Source organism: Scyliorhinus canicula, chromosome 21 (genome assembly GCF_902713615.1).
Source record: "Scyliorhinus canicula chromosome 21, sScyCan1.1, whole genome shotgun sequence".
In the NCBI taxonomy this organism is placed as follows: domain Eukaryota; kingdom Metazoa; phylum Chordata; class Chondrichthyes; order Carcharhiniformes; family Scyliorhinidae; genus Scyliorhinus; species Scyliorhinus canicula.
This window is the reverse complement of record NC_052166.1, coordinates 12143620-12164744: the sequence shown is the minus strand read 5'-3', so window position 1 is coordinate 12164744 and position 21125 is coordinate 12143620. Positions and strand designations below refer to the sequence as shown.

Sequence of the window (21125 nt, the reverse complement as noted above, 5' to 3'; positions counted from 1 at the left end):
GAAGTAAGGGGAAAAGTGCAAGGCAGAGAAGACATAGTCAGAAATCCATAAGGGCGACAGTACAAGGTACAGTGACTGAGGGGAGCACAGTGAATAGGCCCAGTAATAACAAAAGGAATAAAACTGGAGATGTTAAGATTCAAAACAGAGGTAAAAAAACCAACATAAGTGTACTTTACCTGAATGCTCGTAGTATTCGGAATAAAGTAAATGAGTTGGTGGCACAAATCATCGTAAATGACTATGATTTAGTGGCCATTACTGAAACATGGTTAAAGGATGGTCACGACTGGGAGTTAAATATCCGAGGGTATCAAACTATTCGGAAGGACAGAATGGATGGTAAGGGAGGTGGTGTTGCTCTGTTATTTAAGGATGACATCCGGGCAATAGTAAGGGATGACATCGGTGCTATGGAGGATAAGGTTGAATCCATTTGGGTGGAAATCAGGAATAGTAAGGCGAAAAAAGTCACTGATAGGAGTAGTCTATCGGCCACCAAATAGTAACGAGATGGTGGGGCAGGCAATAAACAAAGAAATAACTGATGCATGTAGAAATGGTACAGCAGTTATCATGGGGGATTTTAATCTACATGTCGATTGGTTTAACCAGGTCGGTCAAGGCAACCGTGAGGAGGAGTTTATAGAATGTATCCACGATAGTTTCCTAGAACAGTATGTAATGGAACCTACGAGGGAACAAGCGGTCCTAGATCTTGTCCTGTGTAATGAGACAGGATTGATTCATGATCTCATAGTTAGGGATCCTCTCGGAAGGAGCGATCACAATATGGTGGAATTTAAAATACAGATGGAGGGTGAGAAAGTAAAATCAAATACTAGTGTTTTGTGTTTAAACAAAGGAGATTACAAGGGGATGAGAGAAGAACTAGCTAAGGTAGACTGGGAGCTAAGACTTTATGGTGGAACAGTGGAGAACCTTCCAAGCGATTTTTCACAGTGCTCAGCAAAGGTTTATACCAACAAAAAGGAAGGACGGAAGAAAGAGGGAAAATCGACCGTGGATATCTAAGGAAATAAGGGAGAGTATCAAATTGAAGGAAAAAGCATATAAAGTGGCAAAGATTGCTGGGAGATTAGAGGACTGGGAAATCTTTAGGGGGCAACAGAAAGCTACTAAAAAAGCTATAAAGAAGAGTAAGATACAGTATGAGAGTAAACTTGCTCAGAATATAAAAACAGACAGTAAAAGTTTTTACAAATATATAAGACAAAAAAGAGTGGCTAAGGTAAATATTGGTCCTTTAGAGGATGAGAAGGGAGTTTTAATAATGGGAAATGAGGAAATGGCTGAGGAACTGAACAGGTGTTTTGGGTCGGTCTTCACAGTGGAAGACACAAATAACATGCCAGCGACTGATAGAAATGAGGCTATGACAGGTGAGGACCTTGAGAGGATTGTTATCACTAAGGAGGGAGTGATGGGCAAGCTAATGGGGCTAAAGGTAGACAAGTCTCCTGGCCCTGATGGAATGCATCCCAGAGTGCTAAAAGAGATGGCTAGGGAAATTGCAGATGCACTAGTGATAATTTACCGAAATTCACTAGACTCTGGGGTGGTCCCGGTGGATTGGAAATTAGCAAACGTGACGCCACTGTTTAAAAAGGAGGTAGGCAGAAAGCAGGAAATTATAGGCCAGTGAGTTTAACTTCGGTAATAGGGAAGATGCTGGAATCTATCATCAAGGAAGAAATAGCGAGGCATCTGGATAGAAATTGTCCCATTGGGCAGACGCAGCATGGGTTCGTAAAAGGGTCATGCCTAACTAATTTAGTGGAATTTTTTGAGGACATTACCAGTGCAGTAGATAACGGGGAGCCGATGGATGTGGTATATCTGGATTTCCAGAAAGCCTTTGACAAGGTGCCACACAAAAGGTTGCTGCATAAGATAAAGATGCATGGCATTAAGGGTAAAGTAGTAGCATGGATAGAGGATTGGTTAATTAATAGAAAGCAAAGAGTTGGGATAAATGGGTGTTTCTCTGGTTGGCAATCAGTAGCTAGTGGTGTCCCTCAGGGATCCGTGTTGGGCCCACAATTGTTCACAATTTACATTGATGATTTGGAGTTGGGGACCAAGGGCAATGTGTCCAAGTTTGCAGATGACACTAAGATGAGTGGTAAAGCGAAAAGTGCAGAGGATACTGGAAGTCTGCAGAGGGATTTGGATAGGTTAAGTGAATGGGCTCGGGTCTGGCAGATGGAATACAATGTTGACAAATGTGAGGTTATCCATTTTGGTAGGAATAATAGCAAACGGGATTATTATTTAAACGATAAAATATTAAAGCATGCCGCTGTTCAGAGAGACTTGGGTGTGCTAGTGCATGAGTCACAGAAGGTTGGTTTACAAGTGCAACAGGTGATTAAGAAGGCAAATGGAATTTTGTCCTTCATTGCTAGAGGGATGGAGTTTAAGACTAGGGAGGTTATGTTGCAATTGTATAAGGTGTTAGTGCGGCCACACCTGGAGTATTGTGTTCAGTTTTGGTCTCCTTACTTGAGAAAGGACATACTGGCGCTGGAGGGTGTGCAGAGGAGATTCACTAGGTTAATCCCAGAGCTGAAGGGGTTGGATTATGAGGAGAGGTTGAGTAGACTGGGACTGTACTCGTTGGAATTTAGAAGGATGAGGGGGGATCTTATAGAAACATTTAAAATTATGAAGGGAATAGATAGGATAGATGCGGGCAGGTTGTTTCCACTGGCGGGTGACAGCAGAACTAGGGGGCATAGCCTCAAAATAAGGGGAAGTAGATTTAGGACTGAGTTTAGGAGGAACTTCTTCACCCAAAGGGTTGTGAATCTATGGAATTCCTTTCCCAGTGAAGCAGTTGAGGCTCCTTCATTACATGTTTTTAAGGCAAAGATAGATAGTTTTTTGAAGAATAAAGGGATTAAGGGTTATGGTGTTCGGGCCGGAAAGTGGAGCTGAGTCCACAAAAGGTCAGCCATGATCTAATTGAATGGCGGAGCAGGCTCGAGGGGCCAGATGGCCTACTCCTGCTCCTAGTTCTTATATTAATGTACATTATGAAAAGTTGTGGTCCCAGCACTGATCCCTGAGGCACACCACTAGTCACCGGCTGCCATCCTGAAAAATACCCCTTTATCCCCACTCTCTGCGTTCTGCCAGTCAGCCAATCCTCTATCCGTGCCAGGATCTTACCCTTAACACCATGGGCTCTTAACTTATTTAACAGTCTCCTATGCGACACCTTGTCAAAGGCCTTCTGGAAATCTAAATAAATCACATCCACTGGTTCTCCTTTGTCTAACTATCTTGTTACTTCCTCAAAGGACTGCAACAGATTTGTCTGACATGACCTCCCCTTGATGAAGCCATGCTGACTCAGTCCTATTTTATCATGCACTTCCAAGTAATCTGCGATCTCATCTTTCATAATGGACTCGAAAATCTTACCGATGACCGAAGTCAGGCTAACCGGCCGATAATTTCCCATCTTCTGCCTCCCTCCCTTCTTAAACAGCGGTGTTACATTAGCCACTTTACAATGCTCCGGGACCCTTCCTGCCTCCAGTAATTCCTGAAAGATCACCACCAATGCCTCCACAATCTCCTCAGCTATCTCTTTTAGAAACTTGGGGAGATGTCCATCCGGTCCAGGTGATTTATCCTTTATATTATCCTTTATATTACTAGCTAGCTTGCACTCATATTTCATCTTCTCCCTCCTTATTGCTTTATCTGCTCATTTTTAAAGGCTTCCCAATCCTCTGGATTCCCACTAATCCTTGCCACTTGTGTGTTTTCTCTTTTGCTTTTATGCTATTCTTGACTTCCTTCGTCAGCCATGGATGCCTTGTCCTCCCTTCAGGGAATTCAGCTGTTGGAGTGGGCGGAGCGACAGAGTCGAGCGGTGAGTATTTAAACTAGCTGCTTTGCGGATTCGAGTCTTTTCGGCGGGAATTCAGCTGTTGGAGAGGGTGGAGCTGCTTCGCTGCTTGGACAGCGGCCACAGGGTCTTTGGGAATGAATTTGAAGAGTCACATCACAGCAAAGCAGTGACCCAATTGGCTGGTAAGGAAGTGCTCCAATTAGCAGTAGCTGGGAGACATTTAACTCTTTGTGTGTTGGCAAGTATTGTGATTGGTAAGCAAAATCTTTATTCCTTTCACTTATTCATTATTTGATATCGTATTTGTAATCAGTGAAGGTAAAGTGTAAAAATGGCAGGAGATCCCAGACCCGTGTTATGCTCCTTGTGCTCAATGTGGGAGTTCAGGGACCCGGTCGATGCCCCTGACTCCTTCATGTGCGGGAAGTGTGCCCAGATGCAGCTCTTGTTAGACCGCACGACGGCTCTGGAGCTGCGGATGGACTCACTTTGGAGCACAAGGGCAGCACAGTAGCATTGTGGATAACACAATCGCTTCACAGCTCCAGGGTCCCAGGTTCGATTCCGGCTTGGGTCACTGACTGTGCGGAGTCTGCACATCCTCCCCGTGTGTGCGTGGGTTTCCTCCGGCTGCTCCGGTTTCCTCCCACAGTCCAAAGATGTGCAGATTAGGTGGATTGGCCATGATAAATTGCCCTTAGTGTCCAAAATTGCACTTAGTGTTGGGTGGGGTTACTGGGTTATGGGGATAGGGTGGAGGTGTTGACCTTGGGTAGGGTGCTCTTTCCAAGAGCCGGTGCAGACTCGATGGGCCAAATGGCCTCCTTCTGCACTGTAAATTCTATGATTATCTGCGATGCTGAGGAGGTCGTGGATAGCACGTTCAGTGAGTTGGTCACACCGCAGATTAGGAATGTTGAGGGAGATAGGGAATGGGTGACCAGAAGGCAGTGCAGGTGTCCCCTGCGGTCATTTCCCTCCAAAACAGGTATACCGTTTTGGATACTGTTGGAGGAGATGACTCACCAGGGGAAGGCAGTAGTAGCCAGGTTAATGGCACTGTGGCTGGCTCTGCTGCACAGAAGGGCGGGAAAAAGACTGGCAGGGCTATCGTCATAGGGGATTCAATCGTAAGGGGAGTAGACAGGCGTTTCTATGGTCGGAAACGAGACTCCCGAATGGTATGTTGCCTCCCAGGTGCATAGGTCAAGGATGTCTCAGATTGGCTGCAAAACATTCTGAAGGGGGGAAGGTGAACAGCCAGTTGTCGTGGTGCATATAGGATATAGGTAAAAAATGGAATGAGGTCCTACAATAAGAATTTAGGGAGTTAGGAGATAAGTTAAAAAGTAGGACTTCAAAGGTAGTAATCTCAGGATTGCTACCAGTGTCACGAGACAGTCAGAGTAGAAATTCAAGAATAGTCAGAATGAATACGTGGAACCAGTTCTGGGGGCGGTGGGACCATTATAAATCGGATGGTCTACACTTGGGCAGGACTGGAGCCAATGTCCGAGGGCATGCTTTTGCTAACATTGTTGGGGACGTTTTAAACTAATGTGGCAGGAGGATGGGAACCAAATTAGGAAGTTCGAGGTCAGTAAAGAGGCAGCAACTAAAGCCAGTAAGGTACTAGATAATAAACTCATTGTGACTAAGGAGAAGAGTAGGCAGGGAAGATATGATGAACGCAAAGGGACAGGTGGTCTGAGGAGCATTTGTTTTAATGCGAGAAGTGTAAGGCAGATGAACTTAGGGCTTCGATTAGTACCTGGGAATATGATGTTATTGGTATTACTGAGATTTGGTTGAAGGAAGGGCAAGATTGGCAATTAAATATCCCAGGGTATAGGTGCTTCAGGAGGGATAGAGAGGGAGGTAAAAAGGGTGGAGGAGTTGCATTACTGGTCAGAGATGATATCACAGCTGTGATTAAGGAGGGCACAATGGAGGATTTGAGCACTGAGGCAATATGGGTAGAGCTAAGAAATAGGAAGGGTGCAGTAACATTGTTGAGACTTTACTACAGGCCTCCCAAAAGCGAGCGTGAAGTAGAGGTACAAATATGTAGACAGATTATCGAAAAATGTCAGAGCAATAGGGTGGTCATAGAACATAGAACAGTACAGCACAGAACAGGCCCTTCGGCCCTCAATGTTGTGCCGAGCCACGATCACCCTACTCAAACCCACATATCCACCCTATACCCGTAACCCAACAACCCCCCCCCCTTAACCTTACTTTTATTAGGACACTACGGGCAATTTAGCATGGCCAATCCACCTAACCCGCACATCTTTGGACTGTGGGAGGAAACCGGAGCACCCGGAGGAAACCCACGCACACAGGGGGAGGACGTGCAGACTCCACACAGACAGTGACCCAGCCGGGAATCGAACCTGGGACCCTGGAGCTGTGAAGCATTTATGCTAACCACCATGCTACCCTGCTGCCCCTAACATGATGGGAGATTTTAACTTCCCCAACATTGAATGGGACTCATGTAATGTTGGAGGCGTAGACGGAGCAGAATTTGTGAAGAGCATCCAGGAGAGTTTTTTAGAGCAGTATGTAAATAGTCCAACTCGGGAAGGGGCCATACTGGACCTGGTATTGGGGAATGATCCCGGCCAGGTGGTTGAAGTTTCAGTCAGTGATTACTTTGGGAATATCGATCACAATTCCTTATTTTTACAATATTCATGGATAAAGATGAGAGTGGTCCTAAAGGAAGAGTGCTAAATTGGGGAAAGGCCAAGTATAATAAAATTCAGCAGGAGCTAGGGAATGTGGATTGGGAGCAGCTGTTTAAGGGGAAATCCACATTTGAAATGTGGGAGTCTTTTAAAGAAAGGTTGATTAGAGTGCAGGACAGACATGTTCCTGTGAAATGAGGGATAGAAATGGCAAGATTAGGGAACCATGGATTACGGGTGGAATTGTGAGACTAGCTAAGATGAAAAAGGAAGCATACATAAGGTCTAGGCGACTTAAAACTGATGAAGCTTTGGGGGAACATCAGGAAAGTAGGACAAATCTCAAGGGCTAAAAGGGGTCATGAAATATCTTTGGCGAATAGGGTTAAGGAAAATCCCAAAGCCTTTTATTCGTATACAAGGAGCAAGAGGGTAACTAGAGAAAGGATTGGTCCACTCAGACAAAGTGGAGTCAGAGGAAATGGGTGAGATTCTTAATCAGTACTTTGCATCGGTATTCACCAAGGAGAGGGACATGACGGATGTTGAGGTCAGGGATGGATGTTTAAATACTCTCCGTCAAGTCGGCAAAAGGAAGGGGGAAGTTTTGGGTATTCTAAAAGGCATTAAGGTGGACAAGTCCCCAGGTCCGGATGGGATCTATCCCAGGTTACTGAGGGAAACGAGGGACAAATTAGCTGGGGCCTTAACAGGTATATTTGCAGCATCCTTGAGCACGGCGGAGATCCCGGAGGACTGGAGAATTGCTAATGTTGTCCCTTTGTTTCAGAAGGGTAGTAGGGATAATCCTGTGACCTGTGAGCTTGATGTCAGTGGTAGGCAAATTGTTGGAGAAGATACTGAGGGATAGGATCTATTCATATTTGGAAGAAAAAGGACTTATCAGAGATAGGCAGTATGGTTTTGTTCAGGGAAGGTCATGTCTTACAAACCTAAAGGAATACTTTGAGTAAGTGACAAAGTTGACTAATGAGGGAAGGGCTGCAGATGTCATATACATGGACTTTAGTAAGGCGTTTGATAAGGTTTCCCATGGCAGGTTGATGGAAAAAGTGAAGTTGCATGGGGTTCAGGCTAGATGGATAACAGGAGACAGAGGAGTAGGGGCGGAAGGGAGTGTCTCAAAATGGAGAAAGGTGACTAGTGGTGTTCCACAGGGATCCGTGCTTGGACCACTGTTGTTTGTGATATACATAAATGATCTGGACAAAGGTAAAGGTGGTCTGATTAGCAAGTTTGCAGATGATACTAAGATTGGTGAAGTTGCAGATAGTGAGGGGGACTGTCAGAGAATACAGCAAAATATCTCTCCAAAATGGAGAGTTGGGAAGAGATTTGGCAGATGGAGTTCAATCCATGCAAATGTGAGATGATGCATTTTGAAGATCCAATTCAAGAGCGGATGGAAGTCAATGGAAGAGTCCTGTGGAAAATTGTTGTACAGAGATCTGGGAGTTCAGGTCCATTGTACTCTGAAGGTGGCAACACAGGTCGATAGAGTGGTCAAGAAGGCATACAACATGCTTGCCTTCATCGGTATTGAGTATTGAGTATATGAGTCTGCAGGTCATGTTACAGTTGTATAAGACTTTGGTTAGGCCACATTTGGAATACTGCGTGCAGTTCTGGTCACCACATTTCCAGAAGGATGTGGATGCTTCAGAGAGGGTGCAGAGGAGGTTCACCAGGATGTTTCCTGGTATGGAGGGTGCTAGCTATGAAGAAAGGTTGAGTAGATTAGGATTGTTTTCATTGGAAAGACGGAGGTTAAGGGGGGGGGGGGAGGGGCCTGATTGAGGTCTACAAAATTATGAGAGGTATGGACAGGGTGGATAGCAACAAGCTTTTTCTAAGAGTGGGGGTATCCATTACAAGGGGTCACGATTTCAAGGTGAGAGGGGGAAAGTTTAAAGGAGATGTGCGTGGAAAGTTTTTTACGCAGAGGGTGGTGGGTGCCTGGAACGCTTTGCCAGCGGAGGTGGTAGAGGTGGGCACGACAGCATCATTTAAGATGCATCTAGACAGATACATGAATGGGCAGGGAACAGAGGGAAGTAGATCCTTGGAAAATAGGCGACAGGTTTAGATAAAGGATCGGCGCAGGCTGGGAGGGCCGAAGGGTCTGTTCCTGAGCTGTAGTTTTCTTTGTTCTTTAGCATGTTTCCTCATACTTGGGATGAATTTCTGTTGCGCCTCCCGAATAACCCCCAAAACCCCTGCCATTGCTGTTCCACTGTCTTCCCTGCTCAGCTCCGTCAAAGAAGACAGAGGGTAGCAGTGGAAGGGTGCCTTTCTGAATGGAGGGCTGTGAATAATGCCGTTCCGCAGGGATCAGTGCTGATATCTTTGCTGTAGATATCTTTGTAGTATAGATAAATGATTTGGAGGAAAATGTAATTGTTTTGATTTGTACGTTTGTGGATGACACAAAGGTGGTGGAATTGCGGATCGCGATGAGGACTGTCAAAAGTAACAGCAGGATATTGATTGGTTGGAGACGTTGGGCGGATCAATGCCAGATGGGAGTTAAATCCAGACTAAAGTCAGGTAATGCATTTTGGAAGGTCAAATAGAGGTGGTAATTATAGTTAGTAGCAGAACCCCGAAGAGCATTGACAGGCAGAGGGATCTGGGTGTACAGGTCCACAGGTCACAAGGTGGAAATGCAGGTGGAGAAGGTAGTAATGAAGGCATATGGCACTTCATCGGCATGGGCACTGAGTATAAAAATTGGCAAGTCATGCTGCAGCTATGCAGAACCGTAGTTAGGCCACACTTGGAATATCACGTTCAATTCTGGTCGCCACACTATCAGAGAGGTGTGGTGGCTTTGGAGAGGGCACAGAAGAGGTTTACCAGGATGTTGCCTGGTATGGAGGGCATTAGCTATGAGCAGAGGTTGGATAAACTCACTGGAACGACCGAGGTTGAGGGGCGCCCTGATAGAGGTCTACAAGATTATGAGGAGCATGGAGAGTGTGGATAGTTAGAAGCTTTTTCCCAAGGTGGAAGAGTCAATTAATGGGGCACATAGGTTTAAGGAGCGAGTGGCAAAGATTAAAGGAGATGTGTGAGGAAGTTTTTTTTATACAAAGGGTAGTAAGTGCCTGGAACTCTGCTGGAGGAGGTGATGGAAGCAGTACGATAGGGACATTTAAGGAGCGCCTTCACAAATACATAAATAGAACGGGAATAGAGGGTTATGGGCCCCAGGAGAATAGAAGGTTTTAAGTTAGATGGGAAACATGGTCGGCGCAGGCTTGAAGGGCTGAACGGCCTGTTTCTGTGCTGTACGTTTCTTTGTTATCTGACCATCAGGAACTTACCCCCAGTGCCATCAGGTGTCCCAGGCCAAACTTGGGGATATTGCGTGCCCACAATGGTTTGAAGTGATCTGTTAGACAAATCTTTCCACCTCTGAGAAAACATAAGTACAATGTGAACGTACTAGACAACATAAAGAAGTAACAGGCATGCGCTCTGACACAGCCAGGCCCTCGGTAACAGCCCAGCAAGAGCCAGGCCCTCGGCAAGGGACAGGCCCTGTTAGGGGCAGGCCCTCGGTAACATCCAGGAGGGCCTCAGTCTCTCTCTATTTTAACCAACCCTCTCTCGCCCCCGTCCCTCTCTCTGCCCGACAGTCACTCTCTCTCTCAGAGACATTCTCTCTCTCTCACACAGACAGTCTCTCTCTCACACAGACAGTCTCTCTCTCTCTCTGTCTCACACAGAGACAGTGTCTCTCCCTCTCTCTCTGTCTGTCTCACACAGAGACAGTCTCTCTCTCTCAGTCTCTCTCTCTCTCAGAGACATTCCCTCTCTCTCTCTCTCTCTGTCTCACACAGAGCCAGTGGGCGCGATTCTCCGCTCCCCATGCCGGGTGGGAGAATCGCGGGAGGGCCCGACAAAATTCATGTCCCCCTCGATTCTCTCCCCTCCCCACCATCTCCACCGCTCGGAAGAATCGCCGTTCTCCGACCCGGATGAGCCGAGCGGCCTGCCGTTTCGCGACCGTTTCACGACGGCGGCAACCACACCTGGTCGCCGCCGTCGTGAAATGGGTGTGGAGATGCCCGTTTGGGGCTTTTCACTGGCCTTTTGGGAAATGAGCACCACGACTGTGCTCGGGAGGGGACAGGCCCGCGATCGGTGCCCACCAATCGCCGGGCCGGCGTCCAAATCGGACGCACTATATCCCCTCCGCCGCCCCGCAAGACCAAGCCGCCACGTCTTGCGGGGCGGCTGAGGGGAAAGACGGCACCGCGCATGCGCTGGTTCGTGCCGTCAGCCCCGCATGCGCGGGTTGGAGACGGTGAATCTGCGCATGCGCGGCTGACGTCACATAGGCGCCGCCGTCGCGTCATTCTCGGCGCGACGCCTTGACGCCAGCGTTAAGGCCCCGCCGCCGAGAATAATGGAGCGGCGCTCCTAGCCCCCGGGTGGGGGTGAATTAGGTGCTGGGAGCGGGTTCCGAGGCCGTCGTGACAGTCGGCGCCCAGTCTCTCTCTCTGTCTCACCCAGAGGCAGTCCCTCTCTCTGTGTCTCACGCAGAGGCAGTCCCTCCCTCTGTGTCTCACCCAGAGGCAGTCCCTCTCTCTGTGTCTCACCCAGAGGCAGTCCCTCCCTCTGTGTCTCACCCAGAGGCAGTCCCTCCCTCTGTGTCTCACCCAGAGACAGTCCCTCTCTCCCTCTCTGTCTCACCCAGAGACAGTCTCTCTCTCCCTCTCTGTCTCACCCAGAGACAGTCTCTCTCTCCCTCTCTGTCTCACCCAGAGACAGTCTCTCTCTCCCTCTCTGTCTCAACCAGAGACAGTCTCTCTCTCCCTCTGTGTCTCACCCAGAGGCAGTCCCTCCCTCTGTGTCTCACCCAGAGACAGTCCCTCTCTCCCTCTCTGTCTCACCCAGAGACAGTCTCTCTCTCCCTCTCTGTCTCACCCAGAGACAGTCTCTCTCTCCCTCTCTGTCTCAACCAGAGACAGTCTCTCTCTCCCTCTCTGTCTCACCCAGAGACAGTCTCTCTCTCCCTCTCTGTCTCAACCAGAGACAGTCTCTCTCTCCCTCTCTGTCTCACCCAGAGACAGTCTCTCTCTCCCTCTCTGTCTCACCCAGAGACAGTCTCTCTCTCCCTCTCTGTCTCACCCAGAGACAGTCTCTCTCTCCCTCTCTGTCTCACCCAGAGACAGTCTCTCTCTCTCGCACAGTCTCTCTCTCTCGCGCACAGTCTCTCTCTCTCTCGCGCACAGTCTCTCTCTCTCTCGCGCACAGTCTCTCTCTCTCGCGCACAGTCTCTCTCTCTCTCTCGCGCACAGTCTCTCTCTCTCTCGCGCACAGTCTCTCTCTCTCGCGCACAGTCTCTCTCTCTCTCGCGCACAGTCTCTCTCGCGCGCACAGTCTCTCTCTCGCGCACAGTCTCTCTCTCGCGCACAGTCTCTCTCTCTCTCTCTCTCGCACACAGTCTCTCTCTCTCTCTCGCACACAGTCTCTCTCTCTCTCTCGCACACAGTCTCTCTCTCTCTCTCGCACACAGTCTCTCTCTCTCTCTCGCACACAGTCTCTCTCTCTCTCTCGCACACAGTCTCTCTCTCTCTCTCGCACAGTCTCTCTCTCTCTCTCGCACACAGTCTCTCTCTCTCTCGCACACACAGTCTCTCTCTCTCTCTCGCACACAGTCTCTCTCTCTCTCTCTCGCACACAGTCTCTCTCTGTCTCTCGCACACAGTCTCTCTCTGTCTCTCGCGCAGTCTCTCTCTCTGTTGCACTGAATTAAGTCCGGTGCTGGTCAAGAGATGTGGAAACACTTGGCCTCAGTGAGACAGAGGTCGCTGCGATGAGATGAAGGGAGAGATGAGTAATGATGGCCCTCAATCGTCTCAGGATGAGAGATTCTTTCATTGCATCACAACCCATATCTATCTCGCATTCTCCCTACCTACCCCACCTCCACATTCCTACCTGTACATTTTGGCAGTCTTTCCATCCAGTTCTGGAATGGCAACCTCGGGTGCTGTCGTGGGGTATGTGACGGGAATCTGCAGAAAGAGCAAGGCAATCAGTCCTGGTCTTGTTTACAACAGACTGTCCTGATTCCTCTTTCCCTCCAAGGCCGGCAGACAGATCATGTCTTCACCGAACCTCTGGGACCTCGCACGAAGGAACATTCTTCACTGAGGGTCCAGCTGGGCAAGTTCTCAACGTAGGGATGAGAGAGAAAAAAAAATCCTCCTCAAAATCCACAGCTTTGGCTGCAGGAGACATTGACCAGTACGATCCCAGGAATCAGAGGCTGCAGTTACAAGGAAATGAACGAGGAGAATGCGCCTTTTCGCCTTCCAATATGGAACAAAGAACAATACAGCACAGCAACAGGCCGTTCAGCCCGAAAAGCCTGTACCGGTCATGATATCAACCTTGGCCAAAACCCTCAGCACTTCCTAGTGCCATATGCCTCTATACCCATCCTATCCATGTATTTGTCAAGATGCCTTTTGGATTGGATTTGTTTATTGCGTCAGTTGGATGTACCTTTAAGAAATGTGTTATTTTCAAATAGCTGCAACGATCTCAGTATATGGGTGGAGCTGGGCTGTCCATCTGTCTTTTTACTTCTGTTTTGAGCTGGGAGCTGCAGTGTGTCTTAGTTCCGTTTTCAGTTGGAGAGCTGTATTTGAAACAGGCAGATGTATTTTGGACTCTCTTCATGAAAAAGAATGTCTCCAGATCATTTGATGATTTCAAAGTAATACCTGTTTCTGTAAGGAATGTAAACCTTTGTAAAAAAGTGTTTTTTGACTTCTGGACGTTGTTAGGAAAGTTATTAAGGGTTATCTCTGGGGCCACACGGTAGCATGGTGGTTAGCATCAATGCTTCACAGCTCCAGGGTTCCAGGTTCGATTCCCGGCTGGGTCACTGTCTGTGTGGAGTCTGCACGTCCTCCCCGTGTGTGCGTGGGTTTCCTCCGGGTGCTCCGGTTTCCTCCCACAGTCCAAAGATGTGCGGGTTAGGTGGATTGGCTATGCTAAATTGCCCGTAGTGTAAGGTTAATGGGGGGATTGTTGGGTTACGGGTATACGGGTTACGTGGGTTTAAGTAGGGTGATCATTGCTCGGCACAACATCGAGGGCCGAACGGCCTGTTCTGTGCTGTACTGTTCTATGTTCTATCTATAGAGTACTGTATCTGTGGGGATTATCAGGGTTGGTAGTTGATAAACTGTTTCCTGTGTGTTTCTAAAATGTTCATTGGATTCATTCAATAAACATTGTTTTTGTTTAAAAGTGCTTTTAGTTCTCTGCTGCATCTTACCTGTAAAGTGGGCCCTTGTGCACCCCATAACCAAAGTCTATTAAAAGTTGTGGGTCAGGTGAACGCCATAATATACTTTGATGTTCTCTAAACCCTGACCGATAATAAATTGGGGGCTCGTGGGATAAAAGTCCATCTTTAGTGATTTACTTGGCTTAGTGAACTTAAAGACAGTGAGGGGTGACCATGTTTGTGTTTGCTTTTCAGGTGTGGTATTCCATTTCAAGTAGCGAGTGTGTTATGGACAATTGTTCTTTCAGAGGCTCGGAGGTTTTTGGGGGTGGAGAAGATCACACGCAGTATCGTACGAATAGAGACTAAAAAAAGGCTTTTAGATTCGGCAAAAACATTACAGCTAGCATTACCTGACAGCACAAGAAAAGAAGAGGTACTTCCGGCAGCAGCTGAGCATTTAAAATTACCTGAGATACAGTCTGACTCATTAGAAATGGCAAAAATGTAGTTATGATTTAAACAACTGGAACATGAAAAAGAATTAAAGCAGCTTGAATACGAAATGAGGGAAAAAGAAAGAATAACTAGCAGAACAACAAGAAAGAGAAAGGGAGGTACAGATAGGGTACAAGTAAAAGAGAGAGAGGAAAAAGAAACAGAGAGAGGGGATAGGGAAAAAGAGAGAGAGTTTGAACTTTAGAAAATGGCCATGAAACATGACAGTCAGTAAAAATAGGCGGACGTAAAGGGAAACATACAGTTTGATGAGGATAAAGAGAAAGCGCGTAATAGTCAAAGGCTTGATGGGGATCTATTAAAATATGTCCAAGTATTGCCAAGGTTTGATGAGGAGGAGGTCAAAGCCTTTTTCATTTCATTTGAGAAGGTGGCTAAACAAATGAAATGGCCACAAGACATGTGGATATTACTGATTCAAACAAAGCTGGTAGGTCGGGCAAGTAAATTGTTTGCATCATATCAGAGGAGCTATCTGGGACGTATCAGGAGGTGGAAAAATCCATCTTAGGTGCATATGAAGCAGTGCCTGAAGCCTACAGACAAAGGTTTAGAAATTTAAAGAAAGAACCTGGTCAAACATACATGGAGTTTGAAAGGATCAAACAGAGTAATTTTGATAGGTAGATAAGGGCGTTGAAAATAGACCAATTTCTCAGAGAAATTATACTTTTGAAGGAGTTTAAAAATTCAATTCCTGATGTAGCGAGAACTCATGTGGAAGAGCAGAGGGTTAAAACTGCGAGGTTAGCAGCAGAAATGGCAGATGATAATGAATTATTTCATAAATCAAAGCTTGCTTTCCGACATCAGTTTCATCCTACGATGGATCGAAACTGGGGAAAAGAGAAATACTCAATTGGTAGAGGTAAAGGAGATCTGATGGGAGATAATAAGGACAGTGTACCTCAGATTAAAAAGGAAATCCAGGAGGGTGGAAGAGACATGAAAAGTTTCAAATGTTTTCACTGTAATAAACTAGGCCATGTAAAGTCACAGTACTGGTGGTTGAAAAAAAGCACTGGGAAGGCTGATGTGATAAAACAGGATAAGACAGTGGGGTTTGTTAAAGTGGTAAAGGAAAGCCCAAGTGACGCGAAGGAGGTGCAAATGATTATACAGCCTGATCAAGAGGTGATTGATAAGATGCCAGATCTCTTTAAAGAATTTATTTGTGTGGGTAAAGTTTACTTGTGTATCAGAAGGAGTTGGTAAAGAAGTCATGATTCTAAGAGATACGGCAGCTAGTCAATCTTTGATGGTAAGAGATGAGGAGTTATGTAGTTTGGGAGGAATATTGCCAGAAAAGGTGGAATTCAGGGTGAGAGGAGTAGTGTTCCATTATATAAGGTAAGGTTGGAAAGTCCAGTGAAGAGTGGTGAAGTGGTAGTAGGAATAATAGAGAAATTATCTTGTTCAGGAATACAGTTTATCTTGGGTAAACAATTTAATCGGATCAAGGATCAAATTTTACCTCAAGCTTATTCAAAGAAGTTATGGATAGTTTAGGAATAAAACAATTTAAATCAACTGCGTACTATCCAGAATCGCAGGGAGCGTTAGAAAGGTGGCATCAGACATTAAAGACAATGTTGAGGGCTTATTGTCAAGATTATCCAGAGGATTGGGATAAAGGAATTCCATTCATACGGTTTGCAATTAGGGATGCACCTGATGAGTCAGCCAAATTCAGTCATTTTGAACTAATTTTTGGTCATGAGGTAAGGGGACCACTTAAATTGATGTAGGAAAAATTGGTGAGTGAACAGTCGGAACTTCCATTATTGGATTATGGGTCAAATTTTAGGAAATGAATAAATAGAGCAAAGGAATTAGCTAGACAACATTTAAAAGTTGCACAACATGTGATGAAATGAGTAGCGGACAAAAAAGCAAAAGTTTGTAGTTTTGTCAGTGGAGGTAAAGTTTTAGTATTGTTACCAGTCGTTGGTGAATCTTTAAAAGCAAGGGGCGCGATTCTCCCAAAACGGGAGAAATCGTAAGGCTGGCGTCAAACCCGCCTGGGTTTGACGCCAGCGCGCCCCTTCCCGACCGGGAACCGATTCTGGTCCCCGGTCGGGGCTAGCAGCCCGACGCCGCAAGCTCCGGCATCACGGGCTTAACGAATTTCGTTAAGCCCGCTTGCCGGAGTTAGCGCCGGCTGACGCGTCATATGACGTCAGCCGCGCATGCGCGGATTGGAAGACTCCAACCTGCGCATGCGCGGATGACGTCATCGCGTATTTGCGCGAAACCCGCGCATGCGCGGGCCGGGATGCCCCTCAGCCGCCCCGCATGGATACTGCGGGGCGGCGGAAGGACAAATAGTGTGCGGGCATCGGGCCCGCGATCGGTGCCCACCGATCGCGGGTCCATGGCACCCTTGGCACGGCCGTGGTACTGCCGTGCCAATCGGTGCCATGGTTATAAAAAGCGAGTTGTTCCCGCCGTTTTTACGAACGGCCAGACCAGGTCTGTTTGCCGTTCGTAAAAACAGCGTAAAGGGCTGGGACTTCGGCCCATCGAACATCTGTGAATCGCTGCCGGCCGTAAAAAAACGGCGGCAGCGATTCGTGTCGGGAGTTGGGCGGGGGGAGGGGGAGAATAGCGGGAGGGCAGGAAAAATGTCGGGAAGGCCCTCCCGCTATTCTCCGACCCGTCGTGGGGGTCGGAGAATTTCGCCCAAGGTTTTGTGGACCTCATCAGATTGAAAGGAAATTAAGTGAGGTGAATTATGTGGTAAAAATGCCAGAAGGAAAACTCACCGAGTGTGTCATGTGAATATGCTTAGAAGGTACTTTGAAAGGAAAGGAGAGCAAACGGAGGAGGTTTTAATGATTCTAACTCAAAGTGAAGAACCGAATCCAGATGACTTTGAATTTGAAATACTTCAAATTAAATTCGAAAACGAGGATGTTCTTAAAAATTGGGATAAATTGTCGAGTTACCTTCCAGAGGAAAAACGAACTGACCTGAAAGAGTTATTGATATCACATGGGCAAATTTGTGGAGATAAGTTGGGAAGCACTAAAATTGCTATACAGGATGTAGATGTGGGAAATGCTTATCCAATTAAACAACACCCACATAGACTTAACCCTTTAAAATTGGCACAGGTTAACATGGAAATTGAAAATATTCTTTAAAATTGCATAATTGAAGTGGGTTGCAGCCAATGCGCCCACCCATAGTGATGGTACCGAAACCAGGCGGTACCCAATGGTTGTGTGTGGACTATAGAAAGGTTAATGCAGTTACAAGAACGGACTCTTATCCTATCCCACGCTTGGAGGATTGCATTGAGAAAGTGGGACAATCAGCTTTTATTTCCAAACTGGATTTACTTAAAAGTTACTGGCAGGTACCTTTATCCGAAAGGGAGAAGGAAATTTCAGCTTTGTGACTCCAGATGGTATCACAATTATGCCATTTGGTATGAAAAACACCCCCGCCACATTTCAACGGTTAACTAACAAAGTTGTTTTCAGAATTAATTGTGCGGTATATATCAACGATCTGGTAATTTTTAGCCAGACATGGAAAGAACATTTGAAGCATCTGATGGAGTTATTCGATTGACTTCAGAAGGTGGGTTTGGTAGTAAACCTAGCCAAAAGTGAATTTGGAAAAGCCCAAGTCACTTTCCTTGGCCATACAATGGGACAGGGTCGAATGGTCCCACGGGATGTGAAAACAAAAGTTATTAAGGAGTTTCCAATACCCTCGACACAAAGGGAAATAATGCGATTTCTTGGCATGAGTGGATTTTACCGGAAAGTTGTGCTGAACTTTAGCAGTTTGGTTGCTCCACTGACGGACTTGCTAAGGAAGCGCAACAAATTTCAGTGGACAGCGGAGTGTCACCAGGCATTTGACGGCCTGAAGGCTGTGTTAACCATCCCAAACTATACAAAACCATTCAAAGTGGCTGTTGATGCGAGTGATGTGGGTGTAGGTGCGGTGCTTCTACAAGACGACAATGAAGGACCAGAGCGGACTATTGGTTATTTTTCTAAGAAATTAAATATGCACCAGAAGAAGTATTCAACGATTGAGAAGGAGACTTTCAGCTTGATGCTACCTTTGCAACATTTTCACATTTGTGACCAGCAATCCACCTGGCATAATTATATGTACCGATCATAATCCATTTGACGTTTTTGGAGCGATTTCGGAATAACAATGCCAGACTGTTCTGATGGAGTTTATTGTTGCAGCCGTTTCATATATAAATAATACATGTGGCAGGACAAGAAACCTTGATAGCCGATGCTTTGTCACAAATGTGATTAAGAGAAGCAGGTTCGGTGGAGAAGAAGAACTAATGGACTATGTTGTTATACTTGTTTGCGTGTTTTGTTTTGTGAAATGAAAAAGTATTTTACGGTCAGTATTTCTTAAAGGAAAGTGAAAAGGTGAAAAACGAAACCATCTTGAAGTTGATGTTTTTTTTCCTGTAGGGAGGAGTCAGGTGGATGTACCTTTAAGAAATGGGTGTTTATCAAATAGCTGCAGCGATCTCAGTATATGGGTGGAGCTGGGCTGTCCATCTGTCTTTTTACTTTTGTTTTGAGCTGGGAGCTGCAGTGTGTCTTAGTTCTGTTTTTAGTTGGAGAGCTGCATTTGAACCAAGCAGATGTATTTTGGCCTCTCTCTCTTCATGAAAAAGAATGTCTCCAGATCACGTGATGATTTCAAAGTAATACCCGTTTCTTTAAGGAATGCAGATCTACTGTCTTTGTAAAAAAGGTTTTTTTGACTTATGGATGTTGTTAGGACAGTTATTAAGAGTTACCGATAGAGAACTGTATCTGTGGGGATTATAAGGGTTGGTAGTTGATAAACTGTTTACGGTGTGTTTATAAAATGTTAATTGGATTCATAGAATAAACATTGTTTCTGTTTTAAAATACTAAAAGTTCTCTGTTACATCACACCTGTAAAGTGGGCCCTTGTGCTCCCCACAACCAAAATCTATTCAAAGTTGTGGGTCAGGTGAACTCCATGGTACACTTTGGGGTTCTCCAAACCCTGGCCCATAATAATTGTCACGTGTACCAAGGTACAGTAAAAAGTATTGTTCTGCGAGCAGCTCAACAGATCGTTAAGTTCATGAAACGAAAAGGAAATACATAATAGGATAACACAAGGTACACAATGTAACTAGATAACACCGGTATTGGGTGAAGCATACAGGGGTGTAGTGGTAATCAGGTCAGTCCATAAGAGGATCTTTTAGGAGTCTGGTAACAGTGGGGAAGAAGCTGTTTTTGAGTCTGTTGGTATGTGTTCTCAGACTGTTGTATCTCCTGCCCGATGGGAGATGATAGAAGAGTGAGTAGTACGGGTGGGAGGGGTCTTTGATTAAGAACGCCTTTTGAACGCCGTTAATCAATCTGCTTCCACAACCTCCCCTGGCAACGCGTTCCAAGCACTCACCACCCTCTGCGTATAAAACCTGCCTTGCACATTGCCTCATGAACCTTAAACCTATGCCCCCTCGTGACTGACCCTGGGAAAGAGTGTCTGCCCATCCACTCGATCCGTGCCCCTCAAAATCTTGTAGACCTCTATCAGGTCACCCCTCAAACTCCATCGTTCTCATGAAAACAGTCCAAGTATATTCAGCCTCTCCATATAGGTAATACCCTCCAGACCAGGCAACATCCTGGTAAACCTTCCCCGCCTTCTCTCCAAAGCCTCCACATCCTTCTGGTAGTGTGGCGACCAGAATTGTGCGCAATATTCCAAGTGCGGCCTTACCAAGGTTCTATACAACTGTAGCATGACTTGCCAGTTTTTATACTTGATGCCCCGTCCAATGAAGGCAAGCATTTCATATGCGTTCTTGACTACTTTGCCCATTTGAGTTGCCACTTTCAAAGATTTGTGGACCTGTCCGCCCAGCTCTCTCTGACTTTTGAGATTCCTGAGAGTTTTGCCATCCATTGTATATTTCCCGTCTGTGCGAGATCTACCAAAATGCATTACCTCGCATTTGTCTGGATTAAACTCTATTTGCCATTTCTCTGCCCAAGTCTCCACCCTATCTATGTCTAGTTGTATCCTCCGACAATCCTCAACACTATCTGCCACACCACCAACATTGGTGTCATCCGCGAACTTACTAATCAGACCAACTACATTTTCCTCCAAATCGTTTATGTATACTACAAACAAGAGGTTCCGGCACCGATCCCATGGAACACCACTTGTCACAATGTTCCATTCAGAAAAACATTCATCCACTGCTGCACTCTGCCTTCTTTGACCCAGCCAGTTCTGTATCCGTCTTGCCACCTCAACTCTGATCCCGTGTGACTTCACCTTTTGTACCAGTCTGCCATGAGGCACCTTGTCAAAGGTTTTACTGAAGTCCATGGAAACAACATCCACCACCCTCCCCATATCAATCACCTTTGTCACCTCCTCAAAAAACTAAATCAAGTTAGTGAGGCACAACCTCCCTTTCACAAAATCATTATCTATCGCTGATGAGTCCATTTGTTTCCAAGTGGGTATAAATCCTGTCCCCGAGAATTCTCTCCAATAATTTACTGACGTGAGGTTCACCGGCCTATAGTTTCCAGGTTATCCCTGCTACCTTTCTTAAACAGCGGTACCACATTAGCTATTCTCCAGTCCTCTGGGATCTTACTTGCAGTCAATCAGGATACAAATATGTCAGTCAAGGCCCCAGCAATTTCCTCCCTTGTTTCACTCAGTATTCTGGTATAAATCCCATCCG

General features: G+C 46.2%; 1 protein-coding gene across 1 annotated transcript in view; it reads right to left on the bottom strand.

The window, feature by feature from the left end:
* The window catches only part of ufc1 (ubiquitin-fold modifier conjugating enzyme 1), a 59840-nt gene that overhangs the window by 22774 nt on the left and 15941 nt on the right, over positions 1-21125 (bottom strand). The window contains exons 4-5 of the mRNA XM_038782221.1: positions 12556-12632; positions 9930-10020 (exon numbers count right to left, since the gene is read on the bottom strand). Of these exons, the coding sequence (XP_038638149.1) occupies positions 9930-10020; positions 12556-12632 (168 nt within the window). The remainder of the gene's footprint in view (positions 1-9929; positions 10021-12555; positions 12633-21125) is intronic.